General features: G+C 46.2%; 1 protein-coding gene across 1 annotated transcript; it reads left to right on the top strand.

Annotated features, from left to right (window-relative positions):
* Nucleotides 1–467: 467 nt before the first annotated feature.
* LOC149372483 (iripin-2-like) lies at nucleotides 468–4088 on the top strand. Its single transcript, XM_089566981.1, has 3 exons — nucleotides 468–699; nucleotides 1421–2317; nucleotides 3687–4088. Exons 2-3 carry the CDS (start codon nucleotides 1431–1433, stop codon nucleotides 3994–3996), a joined length of 1197 nt encoding a protein of 398 aa, XP_089423107.1. The 5' UTR covers nucleotides 468–699; nucleotides 1421–1430; the 3' UTR covers nucleotides 3997–4088.
* Nucleotides 4089–23743: the final 19655 nt, after the last annotated feature.

Here is a 23743-nt window from a genome sequence, read left to right as displayed (position 1 = left end):
CTCAGTGAAACTTGAACTTGCATTTAGTCGCTCGCGCCACGGCGCAGCAGGCTTGCGAAAAACGAAAGAAGAGCGTTTAAACACGTTCAACCACCGCATTAAGCGGACACGTGGGGTGATAAGAGTAGGGGAAAAAAAAATCAGTGCCGTTTCAAGTTGTTTCCAGCGCCCTTCTGAGAACCACAGCATAGAAGGACACAAAACACAGCTAAAATGAGCGCAACTTCCTCGCACCGGCGCCGGCACAACATGAAAAGGAGGAGGAGGGAAACTCCTCGTACAGAAGCAAGAAGGCAGCCCGGGGCGCCGAAGGACCTTGACTTTCCTTATCGCTGCGCGACGCGCGACCGAAACACAACTCTGCGCAATCAGAAGTCGCACGAGTATAGTCAAAGGAACAGAAGGGATGGCACGCAGCCGCCTTGGGGGGTCACCAGATTAGGCGCTATTTCGAAGAGAGGGGAGAGAGAGAAAGCGGACGGTGGTCGGTCGTGGAAGCGTTTCCAATGCGCCCTCGGCCATATTGGGTGTCTGCACGCGAGGACTCTTGCCCCCCGATATAAGCGACGCTTGGCACCGGCCCCGCGCACATGTAGAGAAGGCGGGGAGGCGGACAGCCACGTTAACTTTCTTGGGCGACCGCTGCGATCGACTTAGACCGACTGTAAACAAACTGCGTTGAAGGCACATCGGAAACAGGTACGTCTGAGCGCCATTTCAGCCTATTTACTCTCACGGAAATGTGCACTGCATTTTTGCAGCTGCATGATTCGGTTAATTTTCGTTTGGCGACTAGTATAAAGATAAGTAGTCTATATTGAAGCAGTCTTTAAAAAAAAATTAAAAATGCCTCAGACCGTGCAACGTAAGGAGATAGTCAATACTAAGGTTGAGCACGATATAACTGTGTCCCTTGGCACAATTGGTTGTGGGCTCTTCCAGTATGCTTCACTCACTACGGGCGTACCCTGAGCACTCTTTATATACCCTACTTTATTGCTGTATGATCCCTTGTAATTACCTTAATATATTAAGGTAACTACGAGGGATCATACAGCAATAAAGTAGGGCATATAAAGAGTGCTCAGGGTACGCCCGTAGTGAGTGTCGCGGTTATCTCGAGCAGGCGTTCAGCCATCTTCCGACATATTTTACCTTACATCTCCTCTTATTAGCGTACATCCTGCCATCTCTAACGATGCTTCGTATGCGTGACTACCGCTTCAATCGCGGCAGCTGTCCTTCCGACATTATGATGTCCAACTAGAAAAGCTAACATGTACTTATGAATCAGTAACCACTGATAGTTCCTGCCTGCTTCTTTAGCACATTCAATATTGCAGGCTATACGGCTTTACACCAGATGCTGGCAACTGTTCTTACTGCCGCTCACCTTTATCGTTATTTCCTCTCTACGCAGTCACCGCATCATGAATCTACGAGCGGCGCTGACCGCCATCATTGCGGTGGGCTTCTTCCAGCACGGCCTCTGCCTGACAGAGAAGGAGCAGAAGCTCATAGAAGCGAACAACGAATTTGCCATCCGGCTTTTCAAGGTCCTGTCCAGCCGACCGGACGAGAACGTCTTCTTCTCGCCGTACAGCCTCTCGACGGCTCTGGCCATGGCCTACGTGGGCGCCAGGGGAGCCACGCTCCAGGAGCTTTCGGACGCTCTCGGCTACAGCGCAGCCTCTCTCAGCGAAGCTGACGTCCAGGAAGCGTTCACCCACCAAACTAGCCGGCTGCAAGAGCACGCCTCGCGAGCTGGCCTCGAAGTGGCCAACAGCGCTGCTGTCCAGGAAAGTTTCCATGTCCTCGAGAGTTACTACAGCGTCCTCAACAACACGTTCAAAGCTCACGTCTTCGAGGTGGACTTCGTGCGCCAAGGTCAGCAGGCCATTGATGCCATCAACTCGTGGGTTCGAGGGGCTACGCGAAACAAGATTGAGGAGCTCTTCAACAAGCCCCTTGACACCGACACGCGTCTGGTGCTAGTGAATGCCATTCTCTTCAAAGGCCTTTGGGAGCTCCAGTTCAAACCCAGCGAAACTAGTAAGCAAGTATTCTATAATGGCGGCACCCAGCCCGTCCAAGTGGACACCATGTATTCGAGGCGGGAGACGCCCCGTGGCTTCTCCGAGGAGCTGCAGTCCCAGGTGATCGAACTTCCGTATCGCGACAGCGATTACAGCATGGTCCTCCTACTGCCCACAGAGCGCGACGGCGTGGAAGCAGTCAAGCAGGTCTTGACTCTCGAAAAGCTCAATGCGGCCATCGCTTCGCTGAACAACCGCACAGTCGTGATTTCTCTCCCCAAGTGAGTATTTTTCATTTATATCTGTTTTCCACTGAGTAATATAGGCACAAGCGCTTAAACTCCCACTAATATCCGAAAGTGATTCGGTTTAAACGGGCACATCACTGCTCTATGACACCTCTTTGAGCGTAGAATTTTCTTTTTAAGAACCAATCTAATTTCTTTTTATATGTGTGGAGCATCTGTGGCCAGCCACTCCTAAACATGCCCAAAAATCCGCGACCTGTTATCAACAATAGCGCTTAATTTTTCGGTAAAACCCCCATGAACACAGAAGCAAAGGGTCAGCCGTTGGGTCACCCTTGGAGTAAATTGCAGGCGCTGCATAGCTTCGCAAGAAAATAAGAGAAGCTGGGGAAGATGTTCGTCACACTTAGGTGCTCCTGGTTACCACTGGCTAAAAAAAAATAGAACTAAAAAAAATTACGACGGGGAGAGAATTCAATTTCAAAATTTTATGAACGACACCTTGGAAGTGGCACTTCTAGTAAGGCGATGCAAAATAGTTGGCCAGTGACTTGTTTCTTCTATCAACGTGATATAGAGAGCGCCCTTTGTGCGTTAAGTGCTCGTTCCTCCGGTCTTACGTTAAGGTGACGTAACGTAACGCCCATGAGGAAGCTCCTTTACTGCTTTAACAAATTTGTACACACAACTGCTTGCAGACATTGGCAACGCACAGCAATGGAGTGATCATATCTTCAGCAAAGTAAATACTCTTGCATTTTATGAATCTGTGCGCATAAACACCGTCATTCTCATTTGCGTGGCTTTTTCTTTTGAGTGCTATTTTTGTTTTTTCTTTTGGGGGAGGGGGGGCTGGGGCTAGTTGGGGGGGGGGGGGGGGGGGGTAATATTAAGGACGAATGAATGTAATGAATGAATGAACTTTATTTCCGTCATCATGGGGCCTCACGGTCGGGGCGCAGCAATTAGGAGGGGGCACCTCCCAGCCCATACAGCCGGCTTCGGAATTCAAATTAGGCGCGCTGTGCTTAGAAGGGTCTCGGTAGAGAGTGTAGCTCCATCTGTCGTGCTTTTTAAGCAACCACTGTAGGTATAGTAATAGCATGCAAGCGCTCCCCTCACCTCGCGATAAAATGCAGGGAAAGACAGGGCTGTACATTCCTGCGCCGAGCACATTTCACATTTCAGATGCACCTCAGAAAGAGATCACTGTTATCGGCTTTTTTGTCCTGCAAAAAGGCATGAGAGAATATTGGTATACTTGTGACTGAAACATACGACGTAAGTCCATAACCCGTGTTTTCTGCTCCAGTAATGTATGAATCGTGGACCAAGGAAAGGCCATAAATAACTTGCACATTCGACCGCTTGTCCGCTTCAACCACTTCAACTTGACTTCCAGGTTCAAGCTGGACAAATACAACCCACTCAAGGGCAACCTGACGCACCTCGGCCTGAGGAGTATCTTTGAAGACGCCGACCTCTCGGGCATCACAGGCGACCGCATGCTGGTCGTGTCCGATGTGCTCCAGCGAGCTGTCGTCGAAGTGAACGAGGAGGGCACCGAGGCTGCCGCTGCCTCTGGAGTCGTCGGCGTCAACCGCATCGGCATCGAGCCCTTCCGCTTCACCGCAGACCACCCGTTCCTGTTCTTCATCCGCGACCGGAGGACGCAGGAACTGTTCTTTGCCGGACAAGTCAACAAGCTCTGAACAGCGCTACAGTCCAGTCAGCGTGGCTTCCATGCCAAGCTCATTATACCGCGCGCTTGAAATTGATACAAATACAGACGTCTTCTCACTTATTGAGCACCACTGCGTCCTCGGGCCGGTAAAACTAAGAGAATGTGTGTGAAAAAAAAAAAAAGTTACAAAGGGCACGTCAGAATACTTATGTGCTTTGAAGACGAAAGCGTTAATTTTTAATTTATATTTTTCCTTCCTTCCTACCGGCCTACCTACTGATTAGCATATAGCCGCAAGGCAAGGCATACACTACACCTTCCCCTCACCTCACTGCATGAACAGAGTGCAATGCCCGCGTAGTTTAGGTCGAGCTAAATCACGTGAGTGCGTAGATCTTATTAACGAGGGCGCAAACTCATCGATGCACACGGACGGCATTCTCACTGCCCAACAATATGTGACGCTTATTTCGCTCAGACCCCCGCCGGTCAAGGTGACGGGATAATTTTGAGGGACGTCATCTCCGGTTACGTTTACATGGTAGTCTTCGGTGAGCCCGCCAACAGATGAGGGACGTTGCGTACAATGCCATTCAAAATTGTCACTGTAAAAACTCACAGGTCTTGCCCTTCATGTCAAGGCGAGTACGGCGGAAACCAACGCTCCACGCTTTTGATGGGCATCGACAGAAGAATGACTTCAATTTAAAGAGAAAAACGAGTTTTCTGTTAAAGAACAGTTCATTTAATTGAATTTAAGTGTATTTCAAACTAACACTCGAAAGATGTACATGAGCTAAAACCTGAATCAGCAGCATTACTAAGCTTGCAAACTCAAGAAGTATCATACAGAATGGAGAAGTAAACTGTTACTGTCTCATAACGTAAATGCAAAATTCTTATATGATTCTCAAAGCCTGACTTTGATTACGCTCAGGTCACAAGGGTGACCACTAGAGCGAGTGATATATCTGACAACACGAACCGACTGTGAAACCATCACCATTTCTCGCCCTCCCAATAAGCCACACAGAAGCGTGTGACGGTGATGCATTTAGTTCATGCGTTTAGCTGGGTGCTACTAATAAAAACTGCCGACCTAGTTTCTACTAAATGTGCCAAGCACGTGATTCGGTGTCTAACACATCTAACGTGCGTCTTTTTACAAAACCAGATGGTAGTCGTTTACGACCACCACCAGCCAGCTGCTCGTTTTCTCACTATACAGTAACTCATCTCTCGTATTTGTGCTTGTTCTGCAGGTTCAGAGTACGTTGAGAGTACGACAATGCTTCCTCGACCCAGCACATAGACGCTAAAAATGAATCTATGGGAGCTGTACTGTACATCCCGAATACGCTGCTGTCTATAACGGTAGGCGGCGCAAGAGCTGGCGCCTAGCCGATTTTGGAGATTCTCCCGTTACTCACTAGCTGCTGCATGCAAGTCCAGCTCACTACGGCTTTCTTAGAGCGTTACCGCCACTGTACGCAACGAGTGGCTTTATTTATGGCCGACGTCGTCCAGCGACCGTTTACAACGAGCAATATCTCCTACTCCTACAGTGTTTTCAGCGGCGCCGGGAGGACTCTAGCTCTAACATCGCCCATCCACTGAGTAAGCCTTCCGTTCTGCGCATCCATACGAGTTGCACCGAGGAACACCTGCAGCTGTTTATACGCGGAATTGATTCACGGAGCGCACTTGCTGGTTTATTGCGATTACTCCGAACTTGCGGCTAAGTCCCTCCTGTCTCCGCCAGTCACGATGTACGTCAGAATCCCACAGAGTTTGCATCACCACCGCCTGCCCCCATGCATGCAGGGCCAACGAAGGTCTTGCGTTCCCCTGGCCCTTACGCTTTGGAGCCCACGCTTCCACGCACGGCCGCGCCTCGTGAAACTGCCCTGTTCGTGGCCTTGAGGAACGTCGGGGAAGATTCGTCATCTCGTTCTACGGTCGACGTACCGCGGACCGACGTTCCCGCATAAAAAAGCGTAAGGTTCCACGACAATGTGGTCTTGCGCGATGGAATTCCCTCCCGCTACCACACTCCTGCCACGTTGACCGACGATTCTCAAAGGTGTCGTCTTTAACGCCGTCGACGTAGACATCATTTCAGCGAAGAAGAATGCTTGCTGCAACAGCTCCTTCGGCAGCGATGTCCGGCAGATGCGAATATAGCAGACGTGTCCAACATTCTCGGACAAAAATTTTGAATACTGGAAAATTATAGGTATTCTTATGGAAATATTGAAGGAAATATTGAAACATTCTGTCGATGTTCAGCACAATCTTTATTTTGCAGTGTTGCCATCGCTCGCATCGAGCGGTCAAGACTGCCACAGAAGAACAACGGGAAACGCTTTTGACAATATCAAAAACGGTAATAGAAAAAAATGGAAGACTGCCGATGGGAGATCTGCGAAAATATTGATTGTTATCGTTATTTCTTACAATGCAACAAAAACTACGTTCACAAGCTGGTTCCCGTTCGAAAATGCCTCTGTCCAGAATTGTTGGGTGTGCTCTAAAGAGTGACGCAACCTTTTCAGACTCAGAATCGATCCGAAGGTAATCATTTTCGGTATGTTAGTATTCGCCGTCTAACGTAAAATTAACCACCTGAATACTGATTGCTTTTCTTGCGCATATTCATCGCAAATTCTTGAATACTTATCTACCAACCGAACAAGTTTAAGAAAAATGAAGATAAATCAACAGCACTAAATAAAAAAAAGGACATAGAAACATTCCCCTACTATTTTGGATTCGGTGACTGTTGGCTTCTGTCATATGTATGTCATAATGAGCTTTTCATTTACCCCCTTTTCCGCTCAGCAGCGCCTGTATAGGTAGATTGAGCGTGATGTCACAGGAACATTTTTGGGTACAGAGGGTAGCTTCTGCAGTGCACGCGGGAACCGGTTGGGAATAAGCGAATTATAGGAAACGCACAGGTTTTCTCCGCGCTTCCTGGACCCAAAGATGGTAGTTGCTTAGGGGTCGGTAGTACGGTATTTTGTTTTTCTAGCATAAGGCGATATGAGCGTGAACATCCACAGTTTCTCTAGAATATGTGTTACAACAGGAACATGCGAGTAATTATGTCTGCAGAGTGCGACCGACCTAATGACATGCCAGCAGAGTGAATACTAACGCATCTCACAATGTAACACAGCCATCTTAGATCAATGTAGTTTGTCTGTCCTAGAGTGGCAGGCCTTCAGCTGGGTAAGTTTTCCATGCAGTGGCGCAGAACACAAGTTCGCGACAAAAATTTAGACATTAAACCGAAAAACTACGCATACAGGTATATGTTACATTGTAATCACCTGCGCTCTTCCGAACGCGTTGTTCCGTCCTTCTTCCAAGCATATTTGAGCTCATTTCTCCGAGCTGCGTATACACATAATCACACAGATTTCTGTTCTTTTTTTCCCTGTACATAATTATTTGCGCCCAGCCAAAATATAATTGTATAATAAATATATGCACAGGTAACAGCGGCACGTGAATTCGCCTCTCCGCCATTCACTCCTACGTGACGATACATTCGCGCTCTCGCGCCAGAGTCGGCCTGAGTGGCACCAAGCGCGATTATAGCGGCACCTGGAAACAGTTTCTTCATTTTCAGATTGCGAATGATAACACGTCGTCGTAGAGCAGGGGCATGTTCGAGCCTCATAACGTTCTTCGATGAGTCCGTCCATATTTTGGCTTTTCCTTGATTTCCAGTAATGTCTATGAGCTGGCCATTTTTTTGTTTGGAACCTCACTTTCCCCAGCTTCCGACAGGTGGCGCGAACACACAGCTCAATTTCTACTTCACTCACAAGGCGGCATGAAGAACGCCGCCCGGTCAAAATCCCTTTACACCCGGTGTCGACATCCAGATGTAGATACAGGTGCAGTCACTCTCCCTAAGGCCATACGGTTTAGAGATAGCAAAGGTAATGCGAATGAATCTGCTTTAGACGTTAGCAGGAAGTGAATGGAAGATTGGTGGCTCTAAAGCAAGGCGGTGACGTAAAGATACGAATTCACGATTAAAAATTTTCTTTAACGTAGAATTCAAAACGATTTTTATCTAAAGAAAAATGGCAAATCGATAGATTCCACAGTCAAGTTTGACAGATTAATTAGGGAAAGGTAAAAAAAATGAAATACCGGGCAAGGTTGCACCTGCCACCAGTTTGTGTCAGAGGGGATGATCGTAACATCCATCTATGCAGTTGCGCTGAGGTGCTTTGCGGTATCACGTGCTGTTCCAGGCAGTCAATCAGTTAACATATATTCTGTTTCCCTATTGAGCCACGTCCCCTTCCTATGCAAAAGAAGGGTGCGGTGCTACCTCTGCTGAGGGAAAGCGGAGGCTTAAAATGAAAACGAAGTTTATCTGTTCTCATGTATTCGCGAAATCAATATTTAGGAGATTTTCAGGGCACACATAGACACAAGCACAAGCCTACACGAGATCCATAGGTTTATGTGCACGCCCACAAGAACTTCCATACTGATAACTTACAAATTTTAAGCTTGGCGTGCTTACCCGCGTTTGCAGTCTGCCCGCATTTGTTTTTCTGACCGCGTGTATTTAAAGACGTGTTTTTTTTTTAGACATTTGATTGATGCACAACAAAGAAGCCCTGACATCCGTATTAAGCCTAAGCTGGCTAACCTAGAACGAAGCCGCCCGTACAGCCTGGTGACAGCAACGAATGTATGCAGTATATAAAGCCACATAAACACAGCGAAGTCATGGGATTTTGAATCGCACAGCTTTGAAAGTGATCGCATAGAGTTATTAAGGATATGTTTGTACACAATGATATCAAGTTGCGTGAGCACTACAAGCCAGAAAATGCACGAGAGCGCTCTTTTTTCCACATACTCTACTCGCAAAATTTCACCTAGCTTCGGTGCGCAACATAACTTATTAGAGCCAGTGGAACAGAGAAATTATGCAAAAATATTTAATATAGTGCCCCTCTGAAAGTACAGACAGCGTACACAATTGCGCGCGTCAGTATTCATGCATATTTCTGTTGGTGGGTACAAGTGGCGGTTTTTTTTATAGCAAAAATTATTGAACACCGAGCTTTACAATTATTTCTCCACCTTTCTTTCGCGTTGCAGGTAGTATCTTGTGCGAATCTCTAATGCACTTTTCGCGATTTATTTTTTCTCGCCTATCTTCCAGCATTCTCCAGTGCGTCAGCCGAAGTGCGGGCTGAGCTCTCACCTTCTGGATGACTGAAATGAACCTCACCATCACTGTTAATAAAGAACTTGAAGCTCATTGCAACAATGGGGGAAATAGTGCCGATTTCGGGGTTAATTTTAAGTCTTTTGGGTTCGTCAATGTAATCCATAATCTCATCACACCACAGTTTCTGCATTTCGCCTCCGCAGAGCTGCGGCAGCTTTGACGAGGATTGAATCCGCGAACAAGGGCTCAAAATCCGAAAGCCCCAGCAATCGACTTCCGCGGCTAGTGACGTGCTACTGAACAATGTTCGGAGACGTATGGATCACACCATCTATCAGAAGCCCCGACTCAAAAATCAACGTGAGGCCTCTGGTTTCCTCATGTATCACACACACGGGCAAGATGACATGAAGCAGGTATGAGGGCGCCAAGGTAGAAGAAGCGAATCTCGAGCGACGGCGCGGCCTTCGGCGCTGAATTCCGGGCCGCGTGCTCCACGCAGGAAGGTCGATGTGCGCACGCGAGAAAAGGGATTCGCCACTTCCTGGGACCACCTCCTCTCACGTTTGGTGGCGGAGTGCGAAGCCACGCACGCAGCCCCTGGCCTTGGGCGGCCGCAGCACTCAGTGTGCGTACTCTGTACCGTTTGTTGTTTCGTTACTCTACGCACGCGCTGCTGCTTGCGCCAAGCAGTCGTGGATTACTATGCGCGCCCGACGCCATATCTGTTTTGACGTGCGCGGCAGGCGCGCCTCTTTTTCACTCCTGGAAAGACTCACTACTACTACTACTACTACTACTACTACTACTACTACTACTACTACTACTACTACTACTACTACTGCTGCCACTACTACTACCACTACTACTTCTGCTGCTACTACTACTACTATTACTAGTATTACTACCACTACTACTACTACCACCACCACTACTACTACTACTTCTGCTACTAATACTTCCGCTACTACTACTACTACCACTACTACTGCTGACACTACTACTACTACTACTACTATTACTACTACTACAGCTACTGCGACTGCAACTATTACTACTACTACTGCTGTGGCTATTACTAGTAATACTGAGACTACTATAACAATAACAGCTACTAATATTATACTACTACTACTATACTACAACTACTACTACGCTGCCACTACTGCTAGTACTGTTAGCAGTACAGCTACTACTGCTATTATTACTACTACTACTGCTGCGCCTACTACTACCGTACTATGCTCCCATAATACTATCAGTACTATCAGTGCTACTTGCTCTCAATAATACTAAATTTTCTGCGACTGTCAACTACCAATAATAGGTCACCTATTGCCGTTTCGGTTGCAATCACTGTCGTATGTAGCAAGGGGGAAAATGAAGCTGAATATATACTATTCTTCAGCACAAGCGCACGAAGCAGCACAAATAAAAAATGACTAAAATTGAAGATCAATCACGCACGAGCAAGACAAGCAACAAACGTGGGGAGTCGTTCATGAAAGCGACGAGAACAGAAATTCTACCGATGTATAAACACCACTGGAAACAAAAAGCAATGACGCGACTATAAGCATGCGCACTTATTCCGATCAGGGCATCAGTTACATTCTTTGAACTTATGTTGCATGCGACTCCGAGTATTCGAATTGCTCAAAGCGTGAGATATGTAAAGGTGTAGGTGTCCCCCGAGCAACAAACTTGCACTGAAACGGCACTTCGTTTTGGCGCAATTCGCAGTTGGGAAGCAATTGGGAAGCTAGAAGCTATGAATATATATGGCTAGCGTATTTTGTAAAAATAAAGCTGTAATCGCTAGACTATTTAAGCGCGAATTCATAGATAGTTACATTTTTTGAATTTTTATGTATTTTTGTGTCGTGAATCGAACTTTAAGACCTGCTTCTGTAGAGCAGCTTTTAGAGCATAATATTCAGATGTTGAATACTAATTTCACTCAGTATCGATAGAAATACGGTGCAAAACGAAGAAGTACTTAGATATATGCTGAATTAGTTGGCGTAAAAAGAAAGTGCTCGAAAGATTAGAATTTAAACGCGAACACCTTATTTGTTATTCTGCAGAGTACAGCGCGGCAGGCCCAATGCAAATGCCCAACGCACCCGGTGCACCGGGTGCATCCCTTACAAAAAAAGTTTTAGACAGTTTATAGAGGGCCTATAGACTTCTGTATATAAAGTCCATAGACTGTCTATAGACAAGTATTAGAGAACAGTCTATAGGCAATACAAATGCCATAGACAGTCTATAGACAATCTATAGATTTAATGGCCATACACTTTCAGAAGACTTTTGTCTATAGAGAGTTTATAGACTATGAATATAGAAAAAGCAATATCTATAGGAAGTCAATAGAGTCAATAAGAAGTCTATAGACTGTCTATAGACCATTTTTATAAGGGTTTGCCGTAGCGGCCGGAGGTTTCAAGCGGTCGCCACGCCGCCGACGTCGACGTCGATGCAGACCCCAAAGTCGACGTCGACACCAACAGATACGTCGCCGTTGCCGGACAATATTTTTTACGACATGGGGTACTAAAGCTCTCGCACTAAAACATAAACAATTAAACAGCGACGACAGAATTGATATATGGTGTGCTCACAGGTCCAGCTTTCTTGGACATAATTTTAATTGTGAGGCAACTGTGCAGAAGTGCAGGATACTGTTGTGAACATATTGGTGGTAAAGGTCTAATCTCCCGGTGCGTCGTAAAATCTTGCTTCGAAAGTTGTCCCCCAATCGCATCGAATAGTTAACACTGCCGTAGAAAACCAAGAGGGTAGATTTTTGACCATAGATAGCAGAAAACTCTACAAACGTCCTGAGGGAAATCTGCGGGTATACTTTGATTCCTATGGTGCAATATTATTACACGCAAAAAATTACCTTTATAAACAACTTTCCGCTTAAAAATGCGCTTGTCAACAGCTTCTGGGTATTTCATGCGTGCAGTGTGTCGCTGCAGCTTTGCTTAGCTAGTGAAACTCTGTGGCGTTCTTTTTTACATACATGTTCAGAGTATGCAATCAAATAATGCTATATTCAATCAGGCTCGCCAACCGAATAGGCTGCAGTTCGGCAAATTACACTTCCAGAAAGATCTGGAAATCTGCGACTACTCAGTTGCCTTTTAACTCAGCGAAGGACATTTACCTGGAGATGACAAGCATGTCTATACGCGGATACAATTCAAGAACGAAGCAGCAGATGTTCTCAACACCATGGTTCATCCACTTGAACATGCTAGCGTGACATCGCACATGAATGACCACGGCTTAATCGGATTAACCACGGCGTCATGAAAATCGGCCTACGCCGTTGGTTGGAGTGCCTAATTTGAGGGGCATGTGCCTCTTCGTTTTTGAGTTGTGTCCGAGTTATAGAAGGTATAACATTTATATGTCAGCAATGCCGCTGTTCGTGCTCATTTTTGTTTGCTGTGTAAACGATACATGATGCGAAAATTTCGGCGTATGCTTGTCTGTAGCCTCGTAGATCGAAACTGCAGACGTCAAGAAGCACCTTCTAAAAGCCGCCCAATTACGCCTCATCGATCCACCTCATACCCGCCACCTCATCCTCTGGAAGAGCCATCCATCCACCACCTACCCAAATCGACCCTCCTACTTCTACCCTCCACTCGACACAAGGCCTTCACGCCACAGCAGCAGCCCACGCAGAAGCAGAACTAAGAAGCGGTGGTGAAGCAGAATTAGAAAAAGCAACAGGAAAGCCAGCTGCCTTCAAGGAGCACCGCCCACGCAGCCACCTCCCAACGCCACCCAACGCAATGCAATAATTACCTCGTTCTAACCAGTTTGCGAGCGTAGTTAGCGCCTGAATTCCGCAAAAAAAAAAAAAAAGAGTGCAAGGAAATAGAAAGTATGTAATTCCTATTGTACGCTATTCTAGTCACTTCCTTTCGAGTTCTGCATGAAAATCACAAGGAAAAGCGCGTTTAAGGAACAGCTAGGGAAGATTCAATCAGGCGATTGCCGTCTGCGCATGATGGCGATGCCTGAATATTCGCTTCGAGCTAAAAGCTCGTTTGTATGGAATAATGACTTGCTTCGTGTTCACTCGAAAACAAAAATCTCAATATTTCCACAGGCCTAGCAGTCCGCCATCCGTAAGTAGGGTCCGATGATTGGATTTCTAAGTGGCCAATAGTCGGCAGTCAACGGCGAGCATGGCAATAGCTAGAACGAAACGAAAGCAATAGCTTTCGTTAAAAATAGGGATTTTTCAACGACTGTAACAAGCACGTCTAGCTCTACGACAGAAATACCCTGATTACTCGAAAATGTTTAAAGCTTTTCATATAGTAAGTCGTGAACGCTGTAATCTGTTAACACCTGCTTGCTTACAAAGTTAACCCATTTTCCAGAGTTACTTACAGCAATATCGCTAGAGCCTTCGAGCCTGAAAGAGATTGATGAGAAGCTCTCGCGGCGGAAATTCACTCGCAGGAGATACTGTTTTGATCAGCCCCACTCTTCGTCATACTGACGATGTTTTTGCCGACAGGATCACGCAAAGTAATGCAGTAAGCCTGTGCGACGAAGCATCAGTGCCAAAAACAACTCAAGATAAAAGCCTAAGCGCTGCCTTCATCACTAAGGTTTGGTTTATTGGTTTATTTGGGGTTTAACGTCCCAAAGCAACTTAGGCTATGAGGGGCGCCGTAGTGAAGAGCTCCGGAAATTTCGACCGCCTGGGGTTCTTTAACGTGCACTGACATCACACAGTACACGGGCCTCTATAATTTCGCCTTCATCGAAATTCGGCCGCCGCGGACGGGATCGAACCAGCGTCTTTCGGGACAGCAGTCGAGCGCCGTACCACTGAGCCACCGCGGCGGGACTCATCACTATGGAACGTACTCAATAACTTGCGAATTAAATTAAAGTAGACTCCGGGCGAAGCACCCTCGACGACCCAGGAATAACCGAAAAGAGTAAAGGCCCCATAAATATTCTCGACTGCGTAGTGGTCGTCGTTCATAGCGGTTACTGGCAACACTAATTCTCGCTCCCGGATTTGTGCTGGCATTCAATTTCGGTTGTGCACGCCCTCCAGATCCTGCTTGACGCACTCTCAAGTGACGCGACTTCGTTCCGTGACTTGCGTTCTACGCCGTGACATATCCGTGCTCTCTGCCCCGTCCTCATTTTCTTTCAGGCGCCGCCGGTGAGAATTGGCTACGTGCACATGTTTCGCCAGAAGCCATAAACAAACGCGCCTTTTCCTAGCCCCACTGCCGGGAAAAGGTATGTGGCGGCGCTCTTTGCAAGTTTGTATCCGTGGGATTTCCTCGACCTGCTTCCTATAACGACTATTTCCTCGTAACACGTGGCCGAGAAATCTCGGAGTGCCCGGATCCCTCGTGCCCAAACGGGCACCTTTGCAGTTACTGTCGTCAGAAAGTTGTTACGTTGTATGCGGTGTTTAACGCGTCAAAACTTCAAGCAGGGTATAAGCCTTGCGCAGTCTAAGGCCCCTGACTGATTTCTACGGTACAGGGTTATTCAAAGGGAGGGCAACACGCTGTACATGGGCGCTTCGAATCCTAGACGGCACAGCCAGGGTTCCGTCCTGCTCCCTCGGGCTCAGAAGTGTCGGTTTTTCGACACTGCAGCCCAGAACAGATAAACTGAGTCTTTGGAAGAGAGATGCAGTCACCTTAACAGCGTAGTGCTCAAGCATTGAAGGCCTTGGATACAAGGGATGAACTTACAGGGTTTCATCGTTAATTGTCTCTGTATGGACAAAAAAAATTAAAAACTGGGATCTTTATTGAGAAGCAGGTAATTACAGTATGAATCATTATAGCTCATTTTTGACGATTTCTCAATGTTTCAGGACAGTAAAACAGTGCGAAAATGTGTAGGCACATGCATCTAATCAAGACCGCGTACAATTCGAAACAGCTCCGTCACCTGCCGATCCATCATTGCAACTACAGAGATTTTGGTCTGTTTTGGCGTTAGTGTTAGGTTCTGCCTTAATTTATCTATCAGCAGACCCTGTTGTCCCTCTGGAATTTGAAATTTCGGTCATGATTTAATAAATCTGTTAAAAGAGCCCTTCGTGCAAGTAGCTGTGCGAGAGAACAAAATTAAAATCATTCTCGTTTTTGCCCTCTGCCTCTAACCTGATAACGCATAGCGTTACAGGGTTAGACATAAAGAGCATAGACATAAAATTGTTGGTTGCGTGTTTTCTGCATTGTAATGGTGTGCAAGGAGCTAGTATACATTGATTAACATGTGGCCTTCGCCTACGATAGCTACACAGTTCATAACTGATTTTTTTTCTGTCATGCTGCTTAGCTTTCAAAACCTGACCGATGGATGGGACGTCAAAGTACAGACTATATCACGTGAGGCATGAAAATGATATATAATCACTGCTATAATCACTGCAAAGATGGAATGAGTAGCAATTATATCGCCGTTTTTTCATGGCTTCCATGACAACTACTAAGGCAAAACAAACACCTCAACTTTTTCGACAAGAACTACAAGACAAACTGCACCGCATTGGTGTTTGTCCTCCCTCCAGTTCTTGTCCGAAAACTTGCGTTACGTCTTTGCAGACATAAATTATCAACTTGCCCGATCAGCCACGCTCGCCAACTACACTAAGTTTGACGTCACAGCCATCGGTCGGATCTTGAAACCGAAATCGAAACAACATGAGAGAAGAATTTTGATTATACATTATTTACTGGCCGCAGGGGAAAGCTACGTGATGGTCCATGTATGCCAATCATTTCTCATCATTAAAAAAAAGAAAAAAAAACGGGCCATTTTTTTTGTCTCCACTCTTTTGATATAACTGCACGATCTTTGAGTGTCCATGCGTGATGTACGTTACAAGGCAAGGATGAAAGGCGAAGTTACGTACTGACAACGCAAGCGTACTTAGGTCCACACAAGGGGCATCGGTGGTTAAGTCGTTTAAAGCGGAGAGCCACAAGTGTTTACACGTGGCGCGCAAAGCGACCATCCCACAGGACTCGAGGGCATGCCGCGCTTGGAGACGCGGTACTTTTAAGACATTCTTGTTAACATGAAGCAAGCCGAATCCAAATAATGAGCGGGAAGTGCTGCTCTGTGTTGCACGCAAACACATTTGAAGTTCTCCGCAGCCCATATGCATGCACATCTTCCATGAATGTTCATGACGGCTGTTATGGAGAGCAGACAAAAGTTGAAATAATTATATTGCTAAATTAAATGTTCTGCATGCTACTCAAAAGCGTTGTCCTGACGTTAGGTCCTCGGCATTCTCTATCGTGGTCATTCTCATGGAAGCACACACCAGGAAGTGAACAGTCCTCGTAATTACCTGCCCGGTGATTATGCTAATCGGTTTGTTGCTGGAACGTGTCCACAGAAAACTTGATTTGGCCCCGCAGGCCACTGGAACGGCCAAGATATGTCCTCACGTCGAAGCTATCACCTTTCGCTATTGCACCCTCAGCAGCATCGGCGCCTTCGCACGGGCCGAACATTATTCTGGCGTCATTCAAAACCAAGCCCCAAAGCTTAGCGTAATAGTTGATTAACATCTAGGTCCGCCACTACACTTAAATATCAAAAACCTGTTCGGGGGTAAGTTGCATTAGCCATTGGTTCACAGATTGGTACCAACTACATCGGGAGCTCAAACAGCAACCTTCATTATTTTTTGCTAGAAAAAAAAAATCAGTTCAGTCGAGAAGTTTTTCATCATTTTTCAACATGGCGCCTAAAAACTCCAACGCAAGTGCTCCATCTTAACCGATGCCTTGATTATGTAAGAATAAAGAAACACTCGGACATGACCTGCTGTCATTCGTGTAAGCTCCTTGCACCTGTGGTAAATGTGGCAATCTCTAGGCGTTCGCTCGGGGGATTGCGCTGGGTTCGGGAAACACTCGAGAAGAACAATTGTGAGCTTAACCGTAGTTGCACGAGATGTTTAAGGCGTGCAAAATCATACCATAACTTAGCCAGGCGTGGCGTGTTCACTTGATCGCAGGTTTTGACGTCAATGAGTGCCACGGACATGTAATTTCCATTGGCCCTCTAAAGGCCCAGAACAGTGTCAGTATTAATTTTACAGCGGACAGTGCTGTGCCACCACTGGACGCCACCATACCTTGCTTGCTCGTTTAGTCTTTGGTTGAAGGGGAAGTACCCAGCATTCGTCTCCTGTGACGTTAGGCTGCAAAGAGTCATTTTCTTCAGTTCGAAAGCGCAGTAACAGTACTCCACGCGTCCTTACCGCCTTTATTGAGCTGGTAATGCATTGTTTTAGTACTCAGATAGCAAAATTCTTTCGTGCCAAATTAGGTGATGTATCGTGTCGTAAATGATTATAAGTCCACCCGCTACCTTGTCGATCTGTGACCACCGGTCGTGTAGAGTGACGGATTCCGCAGCAGCAATAGCGTCTGGCCGAGTCGCAAAGCTCAGGCGTCCGGGGGGTTTCGCGAAGAAGAATTGGCTCGAAAAAACAAGACAGTGTAAGTGAAATGAAACGCGCAGGAGGGTGTTTGGTCTCTCTTGCACCGTCTTGTTTTTTCGCGCCATTTCGTCTTGGAGAAAGCATGTACCAACCGCCCCAATAGCCAAATGTCTGGAGCATGTTTTGTCAGCTACTGTGGAAGCACCATATTTCCAGTTTTGATGCAACTCCTAAGTGCACTGAACAGACGGACAGGTAGCCCAATGCCATGTCTTCATTCTTCGACGAATACCATTTAATATTTTCAAGCACAAAATAAAAATTACCGCATGCTGCTCCTCTCTGCTGCACGTTTCCAAGGAGGCGACCACCTACAATGTGCTGCAGTGGGGACACCCTTACCGCCACGCTGATGAACCGCACCGCAATACTCGATGAGGTGCGAGATAAGATATCAAAATTAACGACATGATTATGATTTTTCACAAAATCTAGCGCTACTTTTTGGCCAACCTAGCAAGCTGTTATGTCGACTGGCTGGTGTACGGACACAGGAAAGTAGCGAACAAGACATGATGCGAACAACTTTGGGACAAAGGGTTAACAGAGTATTAGAAGCAAGGACTGGAGAACAGGACTGGACAGATTTTTTTTTTAAATTCAGGCACGGATTGATAACTGCACTCAGTGGAGCTTTTTTCTTCCCTCCAAATTAACTTCAGCATCTTTTCAACCTAATTAGTGCATGCTGCCTATCCATTTTACTCACCCTTATCGTTTTCAAGCGAGGTGGTGTAGTGTATGATCTGTAGGACGCACGCAGTTGGTCTTGCCGTCGCGAGCTCCAACGCTTTTCTCAACAGTAGAAAGCGCGGACGCAAACATGTTCCGGGATTTCCCTCGTTCCTGTTTCGTATCCTCACTAAGAGCCGGATAGGGACCTTTGTGACGGAGTACCATGTTCGAAAGCACGAAAGGGCACGTTGAATTTTGTGCAGTAACGAGGAAAGCACTTTGTAAAAGGACACCTTATTAGGAGGCTGTCATCGATTGCTCCCAATGTGTATTCGAGGGGCACATATCTAGTTTATTATTATTTTTGGAAGTATTTTTATTAGTTTTGAAGCAGGCATGAAAATGGCGCCAAGTTACGCCAACATATTTATGAACAACACTGAATCAGGTGTTCCCTCCTCATACCCAACCAAACCAGCATTTTGCATACGCTTTCTGGGTGATACGTTCGTGATTTCGACAGAAACTGAAGACCAACTCATCCAGTTTATCACCTCAATCAACAACATACATCCAAACATCTGCTTCACACACACTAACTCAACCAATAAAATTAACTTCCTGGATGTTTCGGTCCCAGGTGAAGAAAGCACATTAATCACTTGCGTTTATAAAAAAAAACCCACAGACAGACAACAGTACCTTCATTTCAATAGTCGCCACCCATGCCAGGGCAAAATTTAAATCCCATACTTTCAGGCCATCAGACTGAAACGAATGTGCTCACGACTGGAAGATTTTCAAGAAAATACTAACCGCATGCAGGACATTGTAAAGAAAAAGTACCCGTCCTTTATAATCAATGATGTCATTAAAGGGGCGGAAGAAACAAATATTTCTTTGAGGATCCTCAGCCAAATCATTAAATTCACATGGTTGCAGTCCCGTACTAACATTCATAAACAACCTCCCGAACATTAATAAAATCCGAAAATAATACTTCAGCATCATAGAACAAAGAGACCGGCATTTCAAAATTATCTCAGTGGTCCAGCAGTTAACATACAGAAGGATAAAAAAAAATTGGACAACCATGCTGGTCATTCAACAGTCAATAAATAGAGGCCTGTGAGGCGTAAAAAACCGATCCAAAGTTTGCAAACGCATGCAAACCACAGCAGGGGCTAAAAGCACGCATTCAAATTTCAAACAGTTTATCCGGAAAGACTTAAATTGCAATTCCAGCAACATTGTGCACATGCTGGAGTGCGGCGAGTGTCGAATGCAATACATAGGACAAACAAACAATTACTTTTGATTCAGATTTAATGACCAACGCTCACATGCTCAATCTCTCCCCAACCTCCCTCTTTCAAAACATCTGCGCGAAGAAGACCACGAGTTTGATAAACATAAAGCAACGATATTGCAGAGCGGCTTCAAGGCACTCTTGAGAGCGAGCAATGAGAATCATGTTTCATTTTAAAAATGAATATGTTACAAGCAGGCGTAAACGAAAGCCTCGGCACCTTCTTCAGTTTCCAGAAGACAGAAGCCTACGAAAATTCCAAACTCTATTACACACAGCACCCCTGACTGCCTCTTCCCCCTTTTGCATGGCATATTCGGGTAATTATTTCCACCTGACGTTGAACTCATCGTCTCGAATCGCATCCTTGGATAACACTCCTTGGAAAGGCCACACACCACCTTTCCTTATCTCTCATTTTGTTCCTTTTTCTCTTTTGTCGTATTCTGTTTTTTTGCCTTTTCTCCCTTCTGGCTACTCTATCAGCCGTCTGCTTTAACGCTGGCAACATTCCTACGGGTTCCACCCCTCCTCTTTTTTTTCTTTTTGCAAATCCAGCTTCAGCAGTTAAACCAGAGGCGGGTACAACGTTGCTACTCCATAGGAAGAGCATTTTAGGCCTTTTTTCTTGCTTCCTTTGTTGCTGGATTAGTATTATCTCTTCCTGCCTTCCCCGCCAGGAGGAGCGATGGCGTACGCCCCCGTTCTTCCACGACCACGCTCGCTATCACCCATCTCAGCTCGGAGTAGAGGAGTATGCGACAGGGGAGAAAGCGGCCATGAAGGCATTCTGTCGGCGAGCAAAGCTTCGTTCTTTGGTTTCTGGGGCAAGAAATGGGGGGGGGGGGGGGGGGGGGGGCAACATCGCTCGTTTACTGGCCGGAATGCGTGGCGGTCACACGGCACGGTGATAAAGGCCCGTCTGCTTCCCATTCCTGTCTAGCCTACAAAGGTGTTCTTGGAACCTTAGCGCCGCTGGCAGCCAGCGCACACAGACATGAATCTTTTGTACCCTCACTCCGCCTTGTTTCTGGCCCCACCCATCCTGGACATCGCAAGAACTTCGCAGGAAGAAACCCGCCAGTCCTGACGGTGGCCCCGTTACCCCTTTACCCTCGAGCAAACAGATGTCGTTGCCGGAGACCTCATGTGTTGCCATCATGTGTTGCCGCGCGCAGCGTGCAGTTTAGAAGCTTTGTGATACTGTAAAGATTTTTTTTTCCATGCTAAAAATGAAGGCATTATATAGTTGCGTGTGCAGAAAAGAACGAAACATATAGAGCAAGGAGAGAAATCGAATTTAAGAATGCGTCATTTTCAGTTCGCCTTTATCAAAAAAGGCTTGCGTAGATTTATAATGATGTGTGATTTTCGTGCCGATGTCACTCATAAGCAGCGTCAGGCATTGTATTGGCTAGATTAGATGACGCAGTGGAATTCGCGTCGCACTGCGTAAGCTGCGCCGTGGTTCGCAGCTTTTGCGACCTGTCCAACATTCTTGGACAAAAATTTTGAACATTCGAATGCTTTAAGAAACTGTTATGTTGAAGGTAGTGGTCCATTCTTCGTATACATAGCAAAATCTTTCTTTCAGAATTTTCCCATCACTTGCATTGAGCATTTCGGAATGCCATAGAAAACCAATGGCGAGCGTTTATGAAGATAGTAAAAAACGTTAATATAAAAAACGCAAGCTTGTTGTCGGAAGATTTGCGGATATATTGATTGTTGTAGTGAAATCCTACAGTATATGAAAAAAAGGTTTCATAGACTGTTTTCCGTTGAAAAAAGCTTTTGCCCAGAATTTTTCCGTATGATTTCTTAAATACTATTGCGCGCAGTACCAAGTAAAATTTCATATGTCCTCGGCGCCTCTCATCATGGATTAGACTTCCTATTCAAAAGGCCTTAAAGCTGGCGAGACAGCTATATGCTTTTGCCGAAGGCTTTGAATCCACCTCCAGCAATGTCGCTATTATGCCGCCGTTTATAAAAAATATTAACGCTAGGCTGGCGGTCTCTATATCCGTGGAATCCACGACTAGCTCACGTTCACAAAGACTACGTCACGGCTTAAAACTACATATAAGTTACATTCTGTTTCGGGTGGGCGTAATACTGTTGCGTCAGTCAATTTTTCGCCGCCTAGGTCACTCCCCAGCGCTGGTTTCGGAACCGCGCTGCCAACGAACCGTATTAATTGCACAGTAGGCTGCAATGCGTTAGACACTACGTGTACTCATTCCATCGAGAATGCGCCTTCCAAGACTGGCTCGTTAGGCCATGCTCGTACTTTTATAACCCGATTGCAACACGCTCATGCGTGGCCGGCAAGATCTGCAAGAAACGACGATTAGCGCGCTGTTATTCGCGAAAAATGGGCGTAGGCGACGGTCATTAACGAAGCTGCAACCACTATATACGAGCCAAGGTGAGCGCACCGGTGAGCCCCTGTAAGGTCCAACAGAGTTTGCGATTTCATGGAACGCACGCGCTCGTCATACACCGGGCCCTTCGAGAGCGAAAGCGCGCGATGCGCTGTCGGTATACCTAACAGCCGGCAATGAAGCTTCGGCTTACTACTGAGCGGAGGTCCCCAGGCATTAAGTATACACGTTAGGCTTAAGCTTTCGTTACGTTAGGAATAAGTATACGTCTAAAACACGTACTGCTGTCATGACTTCCCAGAACACTCGTCACAGCGTGTTTCAAAATGCGCTCCCTCCCGGCATGGGCCGGCGTGGTTGTGGCCGTAAGGAAAGGAAAGGTGCTGCGCGACTGTTCCACCCACGGTGGACCCCCGAACCACGCCGTGAGGGAAGGTATGAAGCAAGGCCTACTGAAATAGAGACCTGTACAGATGGCCGGGCCCTATGGAACAGCTTGAGCCAAATTTCGTTAGCTTTTTGGCCGTTGAGGGCGCTCGGTTGTCCTGTTCGCTTGCTATTATCATCATCATCGTTTGAGATTTCCCGCGTGCTATTTAAATGCATTTACTTTGTGTTTCTCTACTCTTCCGCTCTTGGAGGGCTAAAAAAGCGTCTTCCCTTCTGCACCCTGCATTTCGCCGGCCCCATCGCCCTTAGCATAGATAAACTGATGATAATGATCGCGCGGACAAACAATAAAAATGTCCTCTTTGAAATAAAATAATGGATCAGGCCATTTTCCAACAGATATATATTAGCGCCACACCGCCGGAATTGTTTCTGTCCTACCGAAAAATTGCCTGAACTAGGATGTACGCGCTGGAGCAGCCCGATCCGTGCAGGTCTGTACTTCAGTAGGTGTTGGTATGAAGGAGGGAGCGAAAAAAAAAGGAAAGAGAAAGAGCCGTTGTAGTGGAGGGCTCCAGATTAGATTGGACCACTTGGGGTCCTTTAACCATCACTAACATCGCACAGCCACATCTGAGCTTCTTGCATTTCGTCTCCATCGAAATGTCGATGTGCTCAAGAAACCCGTCCAAAATTCCTCGTTTTCGTGCCAGCCATAGAGCTCACTTTTGTCAATGAAGCAGCTATACTATAGCAGACACGTGAACAGGAGGTGTTACGGCCTGGTACGAGTGCAGGTACTCATTCCTGTCTACAATGCACTTCACACTCCTTTTTAACTCCTCGGGGAATTTACGGAAGGCACTCAAAATATTCAGAAATGAAGTAGTCGCTGCTTGTGCCACTAAAGGTCGTGCACAGAGCCGACTGCTTATAAAAGCTCCGCTGCCGTGGTCGCGGTAAAGAGCGATGTAAATTAATAGTCATCAGCTGCATAAAAATGAAAAGAGAAAATAAGTTCTACATATATTCCAGTGTTCGCGTGCACACGATATACAGGGTGATTTTTCTTCATGTTTACAGACTTTTATTTTTAGAACTTTGGGAGATACGATGGTGCGGTCCCTTCAGGTGGATTCGACAGCAAGGCGGACATTAGGTACAGGATAGAACTCAAGTATTAGACGATTATTAACTACAATTAACTAATCAGAATTTTTTATTTTAGATTTAAGGGGAAAGATTGCATTAAAATTGACG

This window comes from Amblyomma mixtum, chromosome 1 (assembly GCF_055824585.1).
Source record: "Amblyomma mixtum isolate Tamu chromosome 1, ASM5582458v1, whole genome shotgun sequence".
In the NCBI taxonomy this organism is placed as follows: Eukaryota; Metazoa; Arthropoda; class Arachnida; order Ixodida; family Ixodidae; genus Amblyomma; species Amblyomma mixtum.
The sequence above is the reverse complement of the archived record's forward strand: the minus strand, read 5'-3'. Positions and strand labels throughout refer to the sequence as shown.